This window comes from Notamacropus eugenii, chromosome 5 (genome assembly GCF_028372415.1).
Source record: "Notamacropus eugenii isolate mMacEug1 chromosome 5, mMacEug1.pri_v2, whole genome shotgun sequence".
In the NCBI taxonomy this organism is placed as follows: domain Eukaryota; kingdom Metazoa; phylum Chordata; class Mammalia; order Diprotodontia; family Macropodidae; genus Notamacropus; species Notamacropus eugenii.
The window spans coordinates 419,568,836-419,586,552 of record NC_092876.1 but is presented as its reverse complement, the minus strand read 5'-3'; the positions used below and the strand labels follow the sequence as shown (position 1 = coordinate 419,586,552).

Below are 17,717 nucleotides of genomic sequence, written 5' to 3'. Positions count from 1 at the left end.
ACCCCCTATTGCCTCTGGGGTCAATTAAAAAACCCTTTGTAGGTATTTAAAGCCCTTCACAATTTGTTTCCCACTTAACTTTGCAGCATTATTATACAGTTTCCCTTTATATTTTCTTTGATCCAGTCAAACTAACCTTCTTTCTGTCCCTCACACAGAAAAAGCACTTTTTCACCCTTTTCTGCTTTTTTACAAGCTTTCCCTTATAGCTGGAATTTACTTCTTACTTACCTCTGACTCAGAGTCCTATCATTTTCTTCAGAGTTCAACCCAAGCACCAGCTTCTAAAGGAGCTTGCCTGATGCCCTAGCTGCTAGTGCCTCCTCTCCCCAATGATCTTATGGTTATTTTGTACTTATATATGTTCACATCATGCTCCCATTAGAATTTAAGCTTATTGAGAAAAGCAGCTCTTTCAATGTTTTCTTCCCAGCATAGGCACTGGCATTGAAGAGATGCTTAAATGATTCTTGATTGGATAATTAACTGATAATTTTGCTTTTCACTTGTCTTGCCCTTAGCCTCCTTGGCAAATAGTTAATGATCCCTAAAGAAATATTACAATATTTTTCAAAATTTTATCTCCAAGTGTGTTTAATAAGAATCTTCCAGGGCACTCACAATCTAGGCCATGCACAGCAGAGATTTGTTGTCACCTGAGTGAGGTCATCTGTCATCATAGAGAGAAAATAAAGAATGTTTAGAATTCCATATTTTCTGGAACTTTACTCTTACAAATCTGCTTTCATTCACTGACCTATATATTACCTGCTTAAACTCCTAAGGAAAAGTCCTGCTCTTCTCCCTAAAAAATAATAATAATAATGAAATGATGATAGACAGGAATAACTAAATGGGGAGTTATTAATGGAGTTAAATATGGAATCATTAATGGAGTTAATTCAGAGTTAAAAAACTAAACATGGAGTAAATAATAAGGAATTTTTACATGACTAAATGGAAATTACTGAGTTCCTTTCCTAAAGTAGATATCTAGTATATGTTTCTTGAATGGAAATGACTTTTTGGCCACTCAGGCAACCAGGAAGCTATACATGTTTGACTTGAGCCATAATCCCTGAGCCAATCAAGTCTCCAGGACAGTTTAAATGCCTTTTAAGTAAAAGATCCAGTACGTCCTAAACATGTAGGGACAATTTAAGGATTATAGGTCTCCCATAAGAGCAAAACATATAAAAAAAGTGAACATAATGCAAAAAATTATATGAGAAAACTGCCACAATTTCTGAACATGGGGAAAAGTGTCAATTGCAAGAATATGTAGATCACCTACAGAAAAAGAAAAAACTGAAAACTCCAAGATATATAGCAATTAAATTTCACAGTTCCATTGAGAAACAAAAAATTCTGGAAGTGACCAAAGGAGACCTCAGAATATAAAGTAAAGGACATTTGAATGACAAGACTATTCTGCATCCACCAGAAGACTCAGGAGGAAATAAAATATGTTCTGAAAAGTAATGGAGCTCATGATGCATCCCAAGGTGACCTACCCTATAAATCTAAGTCTAAGCATAAATAAAAAAAGATGAAAATTCAATAATAAAGAGATGTTTAAAAAAAATTCTTAGAAAGAAAGCCAGACCAGAAGAGATTATTTGCTTCTCAAAAATTCCAGGCAACAGAAATACAAGAAGGATAAACAAATACATCAAATACGGACAACAAAATAACAATAGAGAGACCACTAAGATATTTCTTTCTGAATGTACAAAGACAAGGCTTGTGAAAGCAGTTGAAAACATCATGAATTAAGCCTGATAACCCATCTACAGGTGCATCAATATTTTGATGGTACTAAATTACAAAATTGAAAGGAACATTAAAAAAAGGAGAGGAAGAAGATAGGGGGAATATGTGATGTATCCTAATTAAGTCAAAAGTTAAAAAATGAAGGGAAAATAACTGTATTAGTCTCTCAGAAAAAAAGAAACCTTTGAGGAGATTGGGTAAAGAGGCAAAGCAAAGGGTAAAATGGGCAAAAGCAGAAAACCTTGCTTAAAATGTTGGAGTTGGTAACACTGTTAAATGCTCCTGTGAGTGAAGAAAGGTACTTTATAAATGGAGGTCAGGACCTTACAGTGGGTGCTATCTACAGTGATCTAGTGCTTAGAGAGACCACACCATCCTGCCTTGTTTTGAGATTTTGAGGTAAAATGAGGGGGTCTAGAGGCAATGATTAAGTTGAGGCAAAGGCCAAGAATAAGCCGCATAATTGGGAACATAGTAAGAATCCTACGCTAGGATGATGTCCTCTGCATCACCTGCATGAGTTGACATTTTTCTGTGAGTGAGGCACAAAAGAAAGAAAGGAGACCAAGGGACAGGCTTTACAAAGCAATAACAGAATGTAGAAGAAGAAATCCAAAATAAGCACCTCAAAAGTTTTAAATCCATGAGAAATGCAGAAAAAAGAAAAACTAAATAAATTCTTAATAAGGACTACTAACCAAAGAATAAAAGTTGAAAATAGACCCAAAAAGGGAAGAGAATGAAGGAAATAATTGCTTTCTAGAAATGCACAGAAAATGAAATTTTAAAAACTAATGAACAAAATAAATTGAAGGAGTAGAAAAGAAGGGAAATTCTGTTTAACTAAACAGAGAAATAAAGGAAGTAAATAAGCAGGTAAATGAACTAGTGAGGGATAACAAGCAGGATGGGGATTGAGGGTGAAGGGAACAACCATTTTTAAAGATTACTGACAATACAAAACACTGTGTTGCACACAAATGTCAAAAGGCAGAAATACATCCACCCTTAATAGACCATAACACAATGAAAATGGGCATCCTTTGAGGAACCACAAACAAAAGATACAGATCCACATGGAGACTTAAGAAGGAAATCCTGAATAATGAGTGTACCAAGGAACAAATTATAGAAATTATTGATAATTTTGTGAAAGAAAATTACAATGATGAAACAATATACCAGATGCAGCTAAAACAGTCCTCAGAGGACTGTTTTACAAATGGAAAAAAGATAATGCATCTAAAAATCATAAAGCCAACAAATAAGCCTAAAATAAGCACAAAAGAGAAGATATTAAAAATTAAAGGAGAAATAGTTAAATTTGTAACTGAAAAAAAGCCAAAGAAATCATTAATAAAACTAAAAGCTAGTTCTTTAAAAAGATTAACAAAATGGATAAACCCTGAACTATTCTTTTGAAGAAGGTGAGGTCAGAAAATTAAATCAATAAAAGAGCAAATGAACAAGATGAAATCACAACAACAGAAGAAACAAAATTAATCCCAATCTATTACACACAGTTATAGGCTAACAAAACTGAGAAAATCCAATCTCAGATAAAGAATTAGAACCAGGATGTAAAGAAATTTTTTGTCGTTTATTCAGTTGTTTCAGTTGTGTCCAACGCCCCATAACCCCATTTGGGATTTTCTTAACAAAGAGACTGGAAGAGTTTTCCATTTTCGTCTCCAGCTTATTTTACAGATGAGGAAACAAGGCTAACAAGGTTAAACAGCTTGCTCAGGTCACACAGCTAGTAAGTGTTTAAGGCTGGATTTGAATTTTGGTTGGCCTTCCCGACTCCAGGTCAGAACTCTATCCATTGTGCCACCTAGCTGCCCTTGTAAAGTAACTACCAAAGTGGGAAAAACTCCTGGTCCTAATGAATTCATAAAACTCCATCAGATTTTTAAAAAGCTATTAGTATTCATACTTCAAAAATTATTCTCAAAAATTAAGAAAGCACCCTACCAGAATATTCTCTCACCAGACTTACTCTCCCTTTTAAGCTTTCCTGTCTCCTTGTTTTGCCTGTTTCCCAACTGAATTAAATGTATTTATACATCCAACTGTGTGTGTGTTCAGTTTTCCTTTATCATTAAATATTTTGCATTTATGATCTACTCCCTTGAGCCACTCTTCTCAGAAGGGGATATCAAAGTCAGTTTCTAGTCGCTGTCTCATCCTCTCAGTGTATCCAATATAATTTACTTTATCTAATAGATGAGTTAATTAACAAAGTATTGAGTAGTCTTCTCAGCCCTGACATTAGCATGAATTACCTTGTAATATTCCAATTTTGACCTTTCTTTTCAGTATCCTTATAATGTCCTTATTTTAATTCTGTGGGTCCACTCATAAAATCAGGAAATCATTATGCATTTCGGGTCAAAAGCATCATAATATTTATTAAACATTTCACATTCCATTTTTTCGAGAAGTGGTAAAATAAAAACTGTGTTTAGCAAACCAATAATGCTAAAAATAATCATTAAACACTCAGCCTATAAAGTAAGAAATGATGAAGTAATAACTATTTGTAATTAATATGAATCGAAAACAGTAAAATGAATACATTAATAAGCACCCCTACTGTCAGGCATTTTGCATTTAATTATAATGGGTTCATAATAAGTGAGAAAATGATTATGGGAAAAAAATCAAAACTCCTAAAAGAACCAATGTATATATGTAATGTAAATTTTTTTAATTTTTAAGTAAATTAATATATTACTTAATTTATTAATTTTATATATGATTTTTATAAATAATTAAAAGAATTTTAAAAGTCAGTGTCATGTTTGTAACATGCGTTGTCAGCAACTGTGCTAAGTACTGGGAATACAAAGAAAGGCTAGATAGTCCCTGCTTTCAAGCCTACAGTCTAATGGGGAAGACAGCATGCAAGCAACTATATTCAAGAAATTATAGATGGGATAAATTGGAAATAATCAACAGAGAGAAGGCACTAGAATTAAGGAGGATCGGGAAAGGCTTCTTATAGAAAATAGGATTTTAGCTGGGACTCGAAGGAAGCCAGGAGTCAGAAAAGAGGACCAAGAGCATTCCAGACATGGGATTAGTTAGTCATTCATTTATGTTCGACTCTGTGACCCCATTTGGGGTTTTCTTGGCAAAGATACTGGAGTGGTTTGTCATTTCCTTCTCCAGCTCATTTTACAGATGAGTAATGGAGCTCAACAGTGTTAAGTGATTTGCCCAGGGTCATAGTTAGTGTTTGAGGCCATTTTGAATTCAAGAAAATGAATCTTCCTGACTCCAGGCTCAGCACTCTATCCATTGTGCCATCCAGCTGCCTTTGGCATGGAAAGCAGACAAATGAAAATTCCCAGAGTAAAGAGATAAGAGTGTCTTGTTAAGGAATAACAAATAAACCAGTGTTACTGGATCTTAGAGTGCCTGAATGGGGGTAAGGAGAGTGTAAAAAGACCAAAAAGTCTAGGGGCAAGGGAGGGGGGAGGGTAGCAGATTATGAAGAGCTTTGAATGTCAAATAGATAATTGTATATTTGATCTTGAAGGTGATAGGAAGCCATTAGGGTTTATTGAATAGGGGACAAGAGGGTGACATGGTAAAATCTGTGCTACAATGTTTATACTTTATATGTAAACAATGTTTTGTTTGCTGTCTCCTTTAGAATGTGAGCTCCTTGAGGACAGGAAACATTTTTACCCTTTTTGTATTTCCAATGCTTAGCATAGTGCCTGGCAAAGAATGACTGATTAATAAATTCTTATTGACTAAGTGACTGAGAAAGATTATGGCCAAAATCACCTTTTACCATAACTACAATTACTGACTTCTTCAATTCTAGAAACATAGTCCCATTTATTTTTCTCAGGATACCAATAAAATTTTTTTCTCAAGAGTTCATTTCATAGCAACACAAGGGTTGAACTAGATTCTTTCAGGAAGTAAGTTCTCTTAGTTCTTGCATATAACTATTTTACTATCGCATATCTTGATATGTTGATATTTCCCATTTTTTATTTCCTTCATGTTCTTATAATTCAGTGTAGTTTTCTTTTATGATTTCTTGAACTACAATATCCCAATGCCTTTGATGATTTTTGTTTTGTTTGCTATGGTTTTCTGGGAGCCCAGTGAGACTTAAATTATCTTTTTTTATCCTATCTTCTAGGTCATGTTTTTTATTGTAGACACTTCATGTGTTCTGATTTTTCCAGCTTTTTTTAACTTTGTTTTCATTTTTTGTCTCATTGAATCATTAAGTTCCTTTTGTTCTGTCCCATTTTTTTGGAGTATCCTCTATATAAGTAATGCTTTCTGCCTTCTGTTTTCAGTTATTTTTTTCCAACTACACTCATTTCATTCCTTATCTCATTTCAGTTCTTTCTTCATTTCTTTATTTAGTTAATACAGTTGTTGTGGCCAATACACTCTTTTTTCTGGTGCTTTTTGTGTCCTTATTATACAGTTATTTATCTCTTCTGAGTTTTTCTCTTCAGAGTCTTAATCCATATTATTTCTTTTTTTTAACCCTTCCAATTTTTTATTTACTAAAACTTAAATATATAATAAGAAAAGAAAAAGAAACATAAACTTAAATATCAAATAAGAAATGAAAAAAACATGTCATATGCATAGCAGAATGTAGGATAAGATTCAGAATATATAGCAATAACTTTCTATTTCAAGAAAGCCTATACATTAGATACTGCATGTTATGATGAAAGCTGTCCATCTTTGCTTTCTTGCAGACTTTCTTTTGTTCTCTGCTGTACACTTTTTACTTTGTTTTTTCCCCCTTCTTCCCCTTTCCTCCTCCCCGCCCCCACCCTGAGGCTACAATTCAGCATGGATATATTTACATATTAGATATTGATATAAACATACATACATACATACATACATAAATTAACTTATACCTTTCCCTAAGAGATTCTACTCCTAATCTTGTTTTTATGTTTGTGCATATCTCTTTTTTCCTAGCTCTCCAAACTCCTCTACTTTTCTTCTACCTGCTACCTTGCCCTCCTGTTACTTAACCTTCTCCCCTTAAGCAATCCTTCCCCATATTATTTCTTAATGGTATTAGAAGCATCCTTGTATTTCCATAGGTTTCTAGCCTCAGTTCTTGAATTAGATCTAGGTGGGTACTAGGTACTACATACAGACTCTTTCCTTTCTTTTGCACTTCAGTATGATGGCTAGGCCCAGTTTCTGTCCCTGATGTAGTCTGGATGACACTGCCACTGCTGCCATCCGGCTGCAATTCTAGATAGGGTAACTGCATCTTGTTCTCCCTCCTTGATTCCTTACATAATTCTGCCCTGAGAAAGGGGAACTGGCCCTAGGGATGAGACCATGCTCCTCCTCAATCCTTGCCTCTATCTCCTTTTGTAACCACCCACATTGATCTGGAGATTTGGGTCTCATCTCCTGAAACATCTCAAGTGAACATAGACAAGAGAGTATAGGACACATTAACCTTAGCCTCTCTATCATCTTGTGCATCTACTGGGAATTGGCTTTGTCTCCTGGTTTGGCTACAACAGAGCCTGAATTGAGATTTCACTAGCCTAATATTTCATCTTCCAGAGATTGTAACTGACTCCAGGTCCTGTCCCCTATACACTGACCTTGCCTCATGTCCACTCTATCTTCTTGTGCTGTCACTTATCCAACAGATCCCCAGCTTTGACTTCTTCCTACAGTTTGGCCCCAACCAAGCAGACACTTCTGGTTTTAGACCCTGGTTTACAGGAAACAAGATTGACTATAGGCTTCCCAGAGAGCCCCTGAATAGAAAAACCTCAGGCCTATGGTCATCTTCTAGTATAATCCTGGACAAGCTGGAGGTACATCTCTTCAGTCTTATTGAATATTTGTTTCATGCTATATTTCTCAGAAGAAGTAGGTTGTAGTTGGATCCTTTCTCATTGTCATCTTTGAATGAAACCTAGAATTTTCCTGTTAGTACATTTGCACAGAAAATATTTTTAAAGGACTTTTTTAAAATGAAGAATGATTACCATATGTCACAAGTGGCTTTTAAGGGAATTGGGGCAGGGGGTTGTTTGTTTTCATACAGCCTTCATTAAAGTTGAAAGTTCCTTGGTCTCTCTCAGCCTTTGAAAACTGTGCCCACATTACTAGGCTGAAGAAGTTATATCAGTTTGAGGGTAGGCCTTTCCCCCCCATTTCATCCTCATACTCTCATTCTTTCTTTGGTTCTCCTTGTAATTCACAGGAAAAGAAATATTCTGAATGTGATGAAGAAATTGTGCTTAATTTATACCCTCCTTCAGCCTTTTATTTATATGAAATCTCTGTCTCTCTCTGTGTGTCTCTTTCTCTCAGCAACGGTTGTTTTAAGCAACTTAGAACCAAATACAACCTATGAAATCAAGGTTGCAGCTGTAAATGGAAAAGGTCAAGGGGACTACAGTAAAACTGAAATCTTTCAAACATTACCAGTCCGTAAGTAATCGTATTTTTAACTAATACAGGATTTTAAAATGTTATAATATGCTTATTTTTCTCTTTGCATGCAAATTCATAAATTAACTCAAAATAAATCAGGATTATTATATAATCTATTCAGAATACTAGAAGCCTCTTTGTGCTACACTAATACAAAGAAATGCATTTAAACACAAATTTCCCAAGGGAAATTTTCCCAATAAAGGAGATTTATTATTTATTTACATTTTAATTAATTTGGTCGTAGTTATTCTATTTTCTATCTGCTATAACATTCAAAATTCTATTACTTTAATTTAGCGTGGCTATTGCTTTTATTCCTTAAACTGTAAGTTATAAGAGGAAATGGAACCATTAAATTAATCCGTATCTTTAATAGTGATGATATGAGAATAATAACTGATACAGACTCATTCACATAACAACCTTCCCCTTGGGCTCTTGTAAAGACAATCAGATTATCTTGAGGTTAAAATCATTCTTAAGAAATTCTTAGAAAGTAGGCAAAAGTGGCCAAAGTAATGACATAAAAGTTACCATACGCAGCATTTAGGATTATGAAATTATGAAATTGACTCGAAGGAATTAATAACTGTTTTGAAAAGAAATGACTGAACTATGCAGCCATATTTCTCATTATACCTAATTTCTCCATTCATTCAGGTTGATTTCCATATACCCGCTAGAAATAAATTTATTCTTACCTTGCTGGGTCTGGAGTCAAAAAGACCTGAGTTCAAATCCAGATTCAGATACTTATCAAATCTGTAACCCTGGGCAAGTCACTTCAACTTCTGTCTCCCTCAGTTTCCTCAACTGTAAAATAGGGACATTAATAGCACCTATATCACAGAATTGTTGAATTAATATTTGAAAACCTCTTATAGTATATGGTTCATAGTAGGTGCTTAATAAATGTTCCTCTAGCTCGACAGTCTTTGATCTTTATTTTTTACAAATATTTTGATAACTGTATTTCAGTGTAATTCATTTCCTTTGCAATTTTATGTATTATGTTTTATGCATTTAAAGATACTATTCTAAATAAGGTCCATAGCCCATATCACACTTCCAAAGGTCAGGTGATTGTGACAGAAAAAGGTCAAAACTCCATGCTTTAAGCCTTTGGTGATCTCCCCCCTTAGCTCTACTTATCCCAAGTCTAATTATTTTCTCAAAGCCATCTGAAATCATACATTTTTCACATTTTCTTCTACCAGCCCATGATGACTCAGTTCTCTGAACACAAGCATTCATCAAAATGACTACACGATTCAGTACGTGTCTTATATTATCTAATTTTTTCCTTTTTTGTGTTCTTATTCTCTGTTGCTTCTATGGAAGATTTTTTTATAAGCCTGGTCATTTGTTTGTTTTCTTTAAAAAGTAGAAAACTTGTATATGCAGATGAATATTCAAAACAGTCACTTTAGAAAGCTGCGCTTTTTGTCCAACGATGTTTAGGTCATTTTCAAATTTTCTTTTCTGGCATTGTCTTCTTCAGTGCACATTGTTTTGAATATATTTAAAATGGCGTTATCTTCATTGCTAGAAAAAGTTTCATTTCTGGAAAAACATAAAAGTCCTCCAGAACTCGCCTAGGCAGCTAGATGGCATGGTCAATAGAGGAATCAGGAAGAACTAAGTTCAAATCCATTCTCAGACACTTACTACTGGTAACCTTGAGCAAATTACTTAACATCTATCTTCCTTAGTTTCCTCATCTGAAACATGGGGATTCTAATAGCACCGACTTCCCAGGGTTATTGTGAGGATAAAATGAGCTAATTTTGTGAATCATTTTTTAAATCATTTTGTAAACCTAAAACCACTATTTAAATGCTACCTACTATTACTATTCTTAGAAGCAATTATCATAAATTCATAAAATATCATAAAAATGTTTCATGTAAATTCTACAACATACCATCAAAAACTTTATGACTGTAACATAAGGGAGGGTGGGTGTTTTTTTTTTAATTTAGTTTGTAAATTGACTCTTAAAGCAACTCCAAAACAATAATTCCAAAATAAATATATAGTATTCCAAAGGAAATTTTTGAAGAACAACACTCATTTGAATATTAAAAGAAAAGAGATAATGCAGCATACCTAGATGACAGATTAATGTTCTAATTTCAATGATCTTCAGTTTCCTCATCTATGAAATGGGATGATACTTGTACTATCTATGCCACAGAGTTATATAGGGAAAGCACTTTGTAAACCTTGAAGTGCTATATGAATTGTTATTAATTTAAAAATTAGTTCCATTTCATCATGCATTGCTAGCACCCCCTATAGTTCCTAGAATAATACTTCACAATAGGTATATGCTTTATAAATCAGTGTTGATGTTATTGAGTGTGGTGCCCTCTGTTCTAACCACCCCTCACCCCCTACCCTGTCAAACTCACACTCACAAGTAGGATCCCCAGGGGAACAACTACTCCAGGTTCAAGATATTCCATGGGTCTGTACTCCTAAAACTATAGACCACAGTCCCAGCAGTTTGTTTACCTTTAATAATCAATTAAGCATACAGTTTAGCTCAAAGCAAAGATATTTACTGGCATTATAAGAGCAATAGATACAAAGCATTCTGTTCTATAAACCTGAGTATAATCTCCCACAAATACAACTGTATAAGTCGGAAGAGAGGGCATGCAATTAGAACCAGACAATTAGGGAACACACACAGCCAAGGCAACTCAGACATGTGGGATCCTACATCTTTTTTTCTTCCCATGGCATCCCCTGGGTAACTCCCCTACAAGATATCATGGTCAGTGGGGAAGAGAGGAAAAGAAAGAATTCCCCTGTCCACAGAGAGTTGAAGAATGATTCTCACTCTTATTCCACACCCAGAGGTCACAGAGCTGTCTTTTGTCTCAAATGACTCGCCACCCCAACTTCAAATGTCTTGCTTGTTAAAGACCACCAGAGTAATGGCTATTTCTTTGGCCAGTCAATGGCTAAGTACCTTATAATTCCATTATGTTTAGTTGAAGAACTTTTTCACTCCCCCAAAGAAGCAACAAAATAAAAACCTTTACATTTGTTTAACACTTTGTTGTCTCTGTCACCTGCCTTTTATATGAATTTTGATTGTAATTTCATCAAATGAGCTTGAGGAAAATGTATGCACAGGAAGTCCTGCTGATCAACTCTCCCACTCTACATACATGAAGGACAAAAATCACCTATCTTCTTTGGTATAGTCCAGTTCTGTCTAGAAACAGAAATAAGGCCTTCAAATATGGAGGAACAACAGAATCCTGCCTGTCAGTAAAAATAATAATAAACTCATTCACTTTCACTTATCTCTGTTCCAACAGCAAGCTACTTTCTTCTCTTACCATTCTCTTCCTAAAGTCCCCACTGATTGTATTACCCGCTCATTCTGAAATGTTTACCTTGTTCCTGTCATATCAGCAAACTGGAATCAGATTAGGGTCAAGCATTAAGGTGAGTATATGCTAGGAGTCTGCACTGTAAAATTAAGTATTGATATAATCTTTGTATCAAAAATGCCCATAGCACAGAGTTCCTCAATCTACTCTCCCCACAAGATGTCTAGGGAAAATCTCTTAACTACACAACCTAGTATCATGGCACCAATGCCATACTTGCAGGTATGTTAGCCATGATAAGACAGGGAGGAGCTTTAATCTCTAAAAGCTTTGCAATACCTTATATATCAAAAGGATTTTAATTCACAGAGAACGAATTAAAGAACATTATATATTCTTTATATTAATTATAACATTCCCAAAGTTGCATGCTAAATATTCTGCACTGTCACTATGTTTTCTCAAATGTTGCGGCCTGATTTGACAAATCACTGCTTTCTTCTCTTTAATGACCTCAGCCACAGTTCTGCTGCCTCTGATAGTGCTTTAGTCTCCTCTCATGTGTACTTTGATGGCCATTGGAAGATCCATCACCTTCCACAGTTGCTCCAGGGTGATGCTTAAGAGTTATTTTTCCTACACTACCCAGGGTTATAGCTCTACCCCATTTAGAATTTATGACTTTGAATAGCAGTCTGAGGTTTCACTCTTAATTAAATGACAATATAATTCTTGTGTTCATGACACAAAAGGCACTGCTTTAATTTAGTTGGTTTAATTCTTTGAAGGATGATCAGGAGGAAGGTCTTAGATTCACCTTTCCAAAATGATATACCTTCTATCCTTGAAGCTTTCCCCTTGGAACTCTTATCTCCGTTGATCCTTGAAAGTCCTTGTCACAAACTTCAAATTCAGCCTGGTTGGAAAGAAGATTGGTTTTAGAATCCAAATACCTGATGATGAATTCTGACTCTACTTTTAATTCCTGTGTAATTTTAGGAAAGTCACTTAGCCCCTCTCAGTCACAGCTTCCTTATCTGTAAAATGAAGGATTGGACTAAATTATCTCTCACAACAGCTATAAATTTTATGTGCCCTAATCTTCTTTCCACTTCTGACATCAGACATTAGTACTTTCTACACAAAGGAGTAGCCTTCCAGAGGCTACTAAACAATATTAGTATCCCCCAATATACTCTCCTTAAATTCATCACCACTTACATTACTTAAATCACCCAAGGCTATCAGCTATCTATGTCAGATACCAGTTCCACATCAAGTGGAAGAAGTGTCTTAAGCAATCCTTAAATCATTGCATGCCTTCAGATTGCTACCATTTTCCTTAACCAATTTGGGGTAATGAGGAGGAAAGGATATTCCAGCTGAGCTAACATAAATATCATAATCTAGTGCTCTGCAAAGTAGGCATTGTTCTCAATCCTTTTTTCCCCTCTTCTGTGGCCTTCTGTCTTTCTTTCTTTCTTTGTGCTTCCTCTTCCCACTTATATTTTCCCCGTTTCTCTCCCCTTCTCTTTAGGGGAATTCCTTCCCCTAATTTTGCCACACACATTCAAAGCCGCCCGATGGCCACAGGTGGCATATTAGACTTCTGCTGTTGCAGGTTGGAGGAGACTGTAGAGACGTATTGATATTAGTAATTCTTTTAAAAATACTACTTGCCTAAGTAACCTAAGGCTTAATAAGAATTGATGTTCTATACATCTACTGTTAACTCCTTATAGTAGACATAGCAAATAATGTTTAAGCTGTAGCTTATTGTAGAGGAGTTTTAGCTTCCCTGAATCTTTTAAAAGTTTTCATGGTATTCGTTGTTTTTATTGTTCAAACCTCTATTCTTCACCATTTGTATGTATAATCACAGATATTTAGAGCACATAGATAACATGTATACTCATGTACCACAAGTTAACATTTGCATCTAATTACACCTAAAAATTAAGCTGAAATTAGCACTTGATATTACCTTCATTTGGTTTTAATCGATTTTTCTGATGAAATCTTTACTGGTTTTGCAATTCTTTTTCTATTCAGTCAATATCCATAAATACTGCTGACAGCTCAAATACAGTGGATCATTAGCTATGAATAAGTTAAATATATGTGACAAATTAGCCTTTGAAGATGAATTATAGTCACTATCTCAAAGCAATCCTATTATGTGAATTGAATACATGTGAATTGAGTAAGACACTGACTTTGAAAGTGATACTAAATAAATACTAAAAAACCTGCATGAACCCTGAAGTATATAATTCTTTTTTAAATTCCTTTAGATTTCTCTTTCAAGTCTTATAAACCTCTCCAAACTTTTCAAGAAATTATTTTTAGGAAACTTGCAAAGGTACTTACCTCTAAAATATTTACATAATATGCCATGTTGTTTTTACATTTTAATTTAAAGTTCACTAATGAACATAGAGTTCCTGTATAATTCCTTTTTGTTTTCAGATGGATTCATTAATCATCTTTAAAACATTTTAAAGTAATCTTTATTATCATATTACTTACAGATGTAGTTGGGGGAAAGAGAAGTTTATCAGGAGAACCCTGATCAATTGATTTCCCCTCAGTTTACTTGATGAAATTGCAAAAGGCAACAGACAGCAAGGTGTTAAGACTTCAAGGTGAAAAGAAATGACTAGGACTTTTTTACCCTGTTATAAGACATGAAGTTCTTCAGTAAAGGGTAAGGAAGCAATTGAGCTGCTAACCATCTAGTTGTCCGAGATGGGGTAGAAGTCTGCACTTCTAAAACTAGCCTTCCATTTGCCCTTAATGTTCAATTAACTCAAACAAAGACGCTTCCTAATGTGTCAGCATAAGAACATTAGCCACAAAATATTTCCCCCATAATCTTGGTACTCTTTCATAACTCCATGGGCATCCCTAGGAAGAATGAACCCACACAGGAATGTGCTGGAGGTAGCTCATCCTGAGAGTTAATGATTAAATTTTGAGTGTGAGCAAATTTGGCAAATGCTACCAATCAGGGCTTAATTTGTCATTTTAATGATTTCTAGACTAAAAAAAAGGGGTGAAGAAAGTGTTAATGATGCAGATTAAATTTAAATGTATCTATTTACATTCAGGGAGGGGAGCCAGTTTTTAAACTGTTTTTTTAAAACCATGTAATACTGTGTGCATGATAAGGAACACATTGATTAATAAGTAATTAGTTGATGAAAAAACATGTATTAAGCGCCAAGCACTGTGATAAATTCTTGGAATAAAAATACGAAAAACAAGGACATTCCTTGCCCTCAGGAAGTTTACATTCTAACAAGAAGATAACACACAAAGGGAAATTGTATCCAGGCAGGGACACATGGGGCCAGAAAGTCAGAGAGAGGATGAGAGGGGAACCAGAGAAGCCATAGTACCATACACCTCATCCAAGGACAATGACAACAAAAATTTGATCACTGTTCCAGAACTCCACAACTGGAGAATTGGGAGGTGGGAGTGGTTGATATTTGAAACTAGTCAGGGACGAGATGGCTAGCAAGAGTATAGAGAAGATGGCCAAACAGTTGGGAATAAAGTATGAAGATTTTGCTGAAATAGTAGTTCTGGAGGTTCTATTACCAATCAGGAGAGTGGGAACAATGAGGCAGAAGTTTCTCCTAAAAGCAGTTGGCCCAGCTGTAGAAAAGAAGGCGAGAGATTCAGGAATGAAGTGAAACATGAGCTTTTCCTGAGTCACCAATAGATAAGACCATAGATTGAAAGCTAATGGGGGGGGCGGAGCCAAGATGGCGTAGTAGAAAGACGCACATACACATAGCTCTGAACCCACAACCCATAGAACAACTACAAAGAAGTAACTCAAGGCGAATTCTGCACCCAGAGGCCACAGAACATTGGAGCGAGGGAGATTTCTGTTCCGGAGAGACCTGCAAACCTCTCGTAAAAGGTCCTTCGTGCTGCGGACTGGGCACCGGGACTGGGAGCTGAGTACAGCCCTGCCGTGGCCACAGCACCGAGAGGAACAGATCCGAGCGGGCTTCAGGGACGGGATCTCCAGCGGCCGCACAAGTACCTCCACCCACAGGTGACGGGGGTCTGTGAGAGAGTCCCTTTGGCGGGTCGAGGGGGGAGTGGGGTGCCCCCATGGCTCGGGCCCCCTCGGGAGACAGAAGCTGAGGGGCAGCTGCAGACCAGGGCTCTCCAAGCAGGCAGGAGCCTGGATCCATTGTTGAAGGTCTGTGCATAAACTCCCTGAGGGAACTGAGCCTGAGAGGCAGCCCTGCCCTCACCTGAGCATCTGAATTTAATCTCACACTGAATAGCAGCCCTGCCCCCGCCCAAAGCCCTGAGGCTGGAAGCAGCATTTGAATCTCAGACCCCAAACACTGGCTGGGAGGATCAGGAGGTGAGGTGGGTGTGAGGAAAATATTCAGAGGTCAAGTCACTGGCTGGGAAAATGCCCAGAAAAGGGAAAAGAAATAAGACTATAGAAGGTTACTTTCTTGGTGAACAGGCATTTCCTCCCTTCCTTTCTGATGAGGAAGAGCAATGCTTACCATCAGGCAAAGACACAGAAATCAAGGCTTCTGTGTCCCAGCCCACTCAATGGGCACAGGCCATGGAAGAGCTCAAAAAGAATTTTGAAAATCAAGTTAGAGAGGTGGAGGAAAAGCTGGGAAGAGAAATGAGAGACATGAGGTCAAAGCATGAACAGCAAATCAGCTCCCTGCTAAAGGAGACCCAAAAAAATGTTGAAGAAAATAACACCTTGAAAACTAGCCTAACTCAATTGGCAAAAGAGGTTCAAAAAGCCAATGAGGAGAAGAATGCTTTCAAAAGCAGAATTAGCCAAATGGAAAAGGAGATTCAAAAGCTCACTGAAGAAAATAGTTCTTTCAAAATTAGAATGGAACAGATGGAGGCTAATGACTTTATGAGAAACCAAGAAATCACAAAACAAAACCAAAAGAATGAAAAAATGGAAGATAATGTGAAATATCTCATTGGAAAAACAACTGACCTGGAAAATAGAGCCAGGAGAGACAATTTAAAAATTGTGGGACTACCTGAAAGCCATGATCAGAAAAAGAGCCTAGACATCATCTTTCATGAAATTATCAAGGAAAACTGCCCTGAGATTCTAGAACCAGAGGGCAAAATAAATATTCAAGGAATCCACAGAACACCGCCTGAAAGAGATCCAAAAAGAGAAACTCCTAGGAACATTGTGGCCAAATTCCAGAACTCCCAGGTGAAAGAGAAAATATTGCAAGCAGCTAGAAAGAAACAATTCAAGTATTGTGGAAATACAATCAGGATAACACAAGATCTAGCAGCTTCTACATTAAGGGATCGAAGGGCATGGAATAGGATATTCCAGAAGTCAAAGGAACTAGGACTAAAACCAAGAATCACCTACCCAGCAAAACTGAGTATAATACTTCAGGGGAAAAATTGGTCTTTCAATGAAATAGAGGATTTTCAAGCATTCTTGATGAAAAGACCAGAGCTGAAAAGAAAATTTGACTTCCAAACACAAGAATGAAGAGAAACATGAAAAGGTGAACAGCAAAGAGAAGTCATAAGGGACTTACTAAAGTTGAACTGTTTACATTCCTACATGGAAAGACAATATTTGTAACTCTTGAAACATTTCAGTATCTGGGTACTGGGTGGGATTACACACACACACATGCACACATGCACACACACATAGAGACAGAGTGCACAGAGTGAATTGAAGAGGATGGGATCATATCTTAAAAAAAAATGAAATCAAGCAGTGAGAGAGAAAGATATTGGGAGGAGAAAGGGAGAATTGAATGGGGCAAATTATCTCTCATAAAAGAGGCAAGCAAAAGACTCATTTAGTGGAGGGATAAAGAGGGGAGGTGAGAGAAAAACATGAAGTCTACTCTCATCACATTCCACTAAAGGAAAGAATAAAATGCCTACTCATTTTGGTATGAAAACCTATCTTACAATACAGGAAAGTGGAGGATAAGGGGATAAGCAGAGTGGGGGGGGATGATAGAAGGGAGGGCATGGGGAGGAGAGTGCAATTTGAGGTCAACACTCATGGGGAGGGATAGGATCAAAAGAGAATAGAAGTAATGGGGGACAGGATAGGAT

General features: G+C 36.3%; 1 protein-coding gene across 1 annotated transcript in view; it reads left to right on the top strand.

Moving 5' to 3' along the window:
* The window catches only part of NCAM2 (neural cell adhesion molecule 2), a 287,205-nt gene that overhangs the window by 207,527 nt on the left and 61,961 nt on the right, over positions 1-17,717 (top strand). The window contains exon 13 of the mRNA XM_072614941.1: positions 8,122-8,241. Coding sequence (XP_072471042.1) covers positions 8,122-8,241 — 120 coding nt within the window. The remainder of the gene's footprint in view (positions 1-8,121; positions 8,242-17,717) is intronic.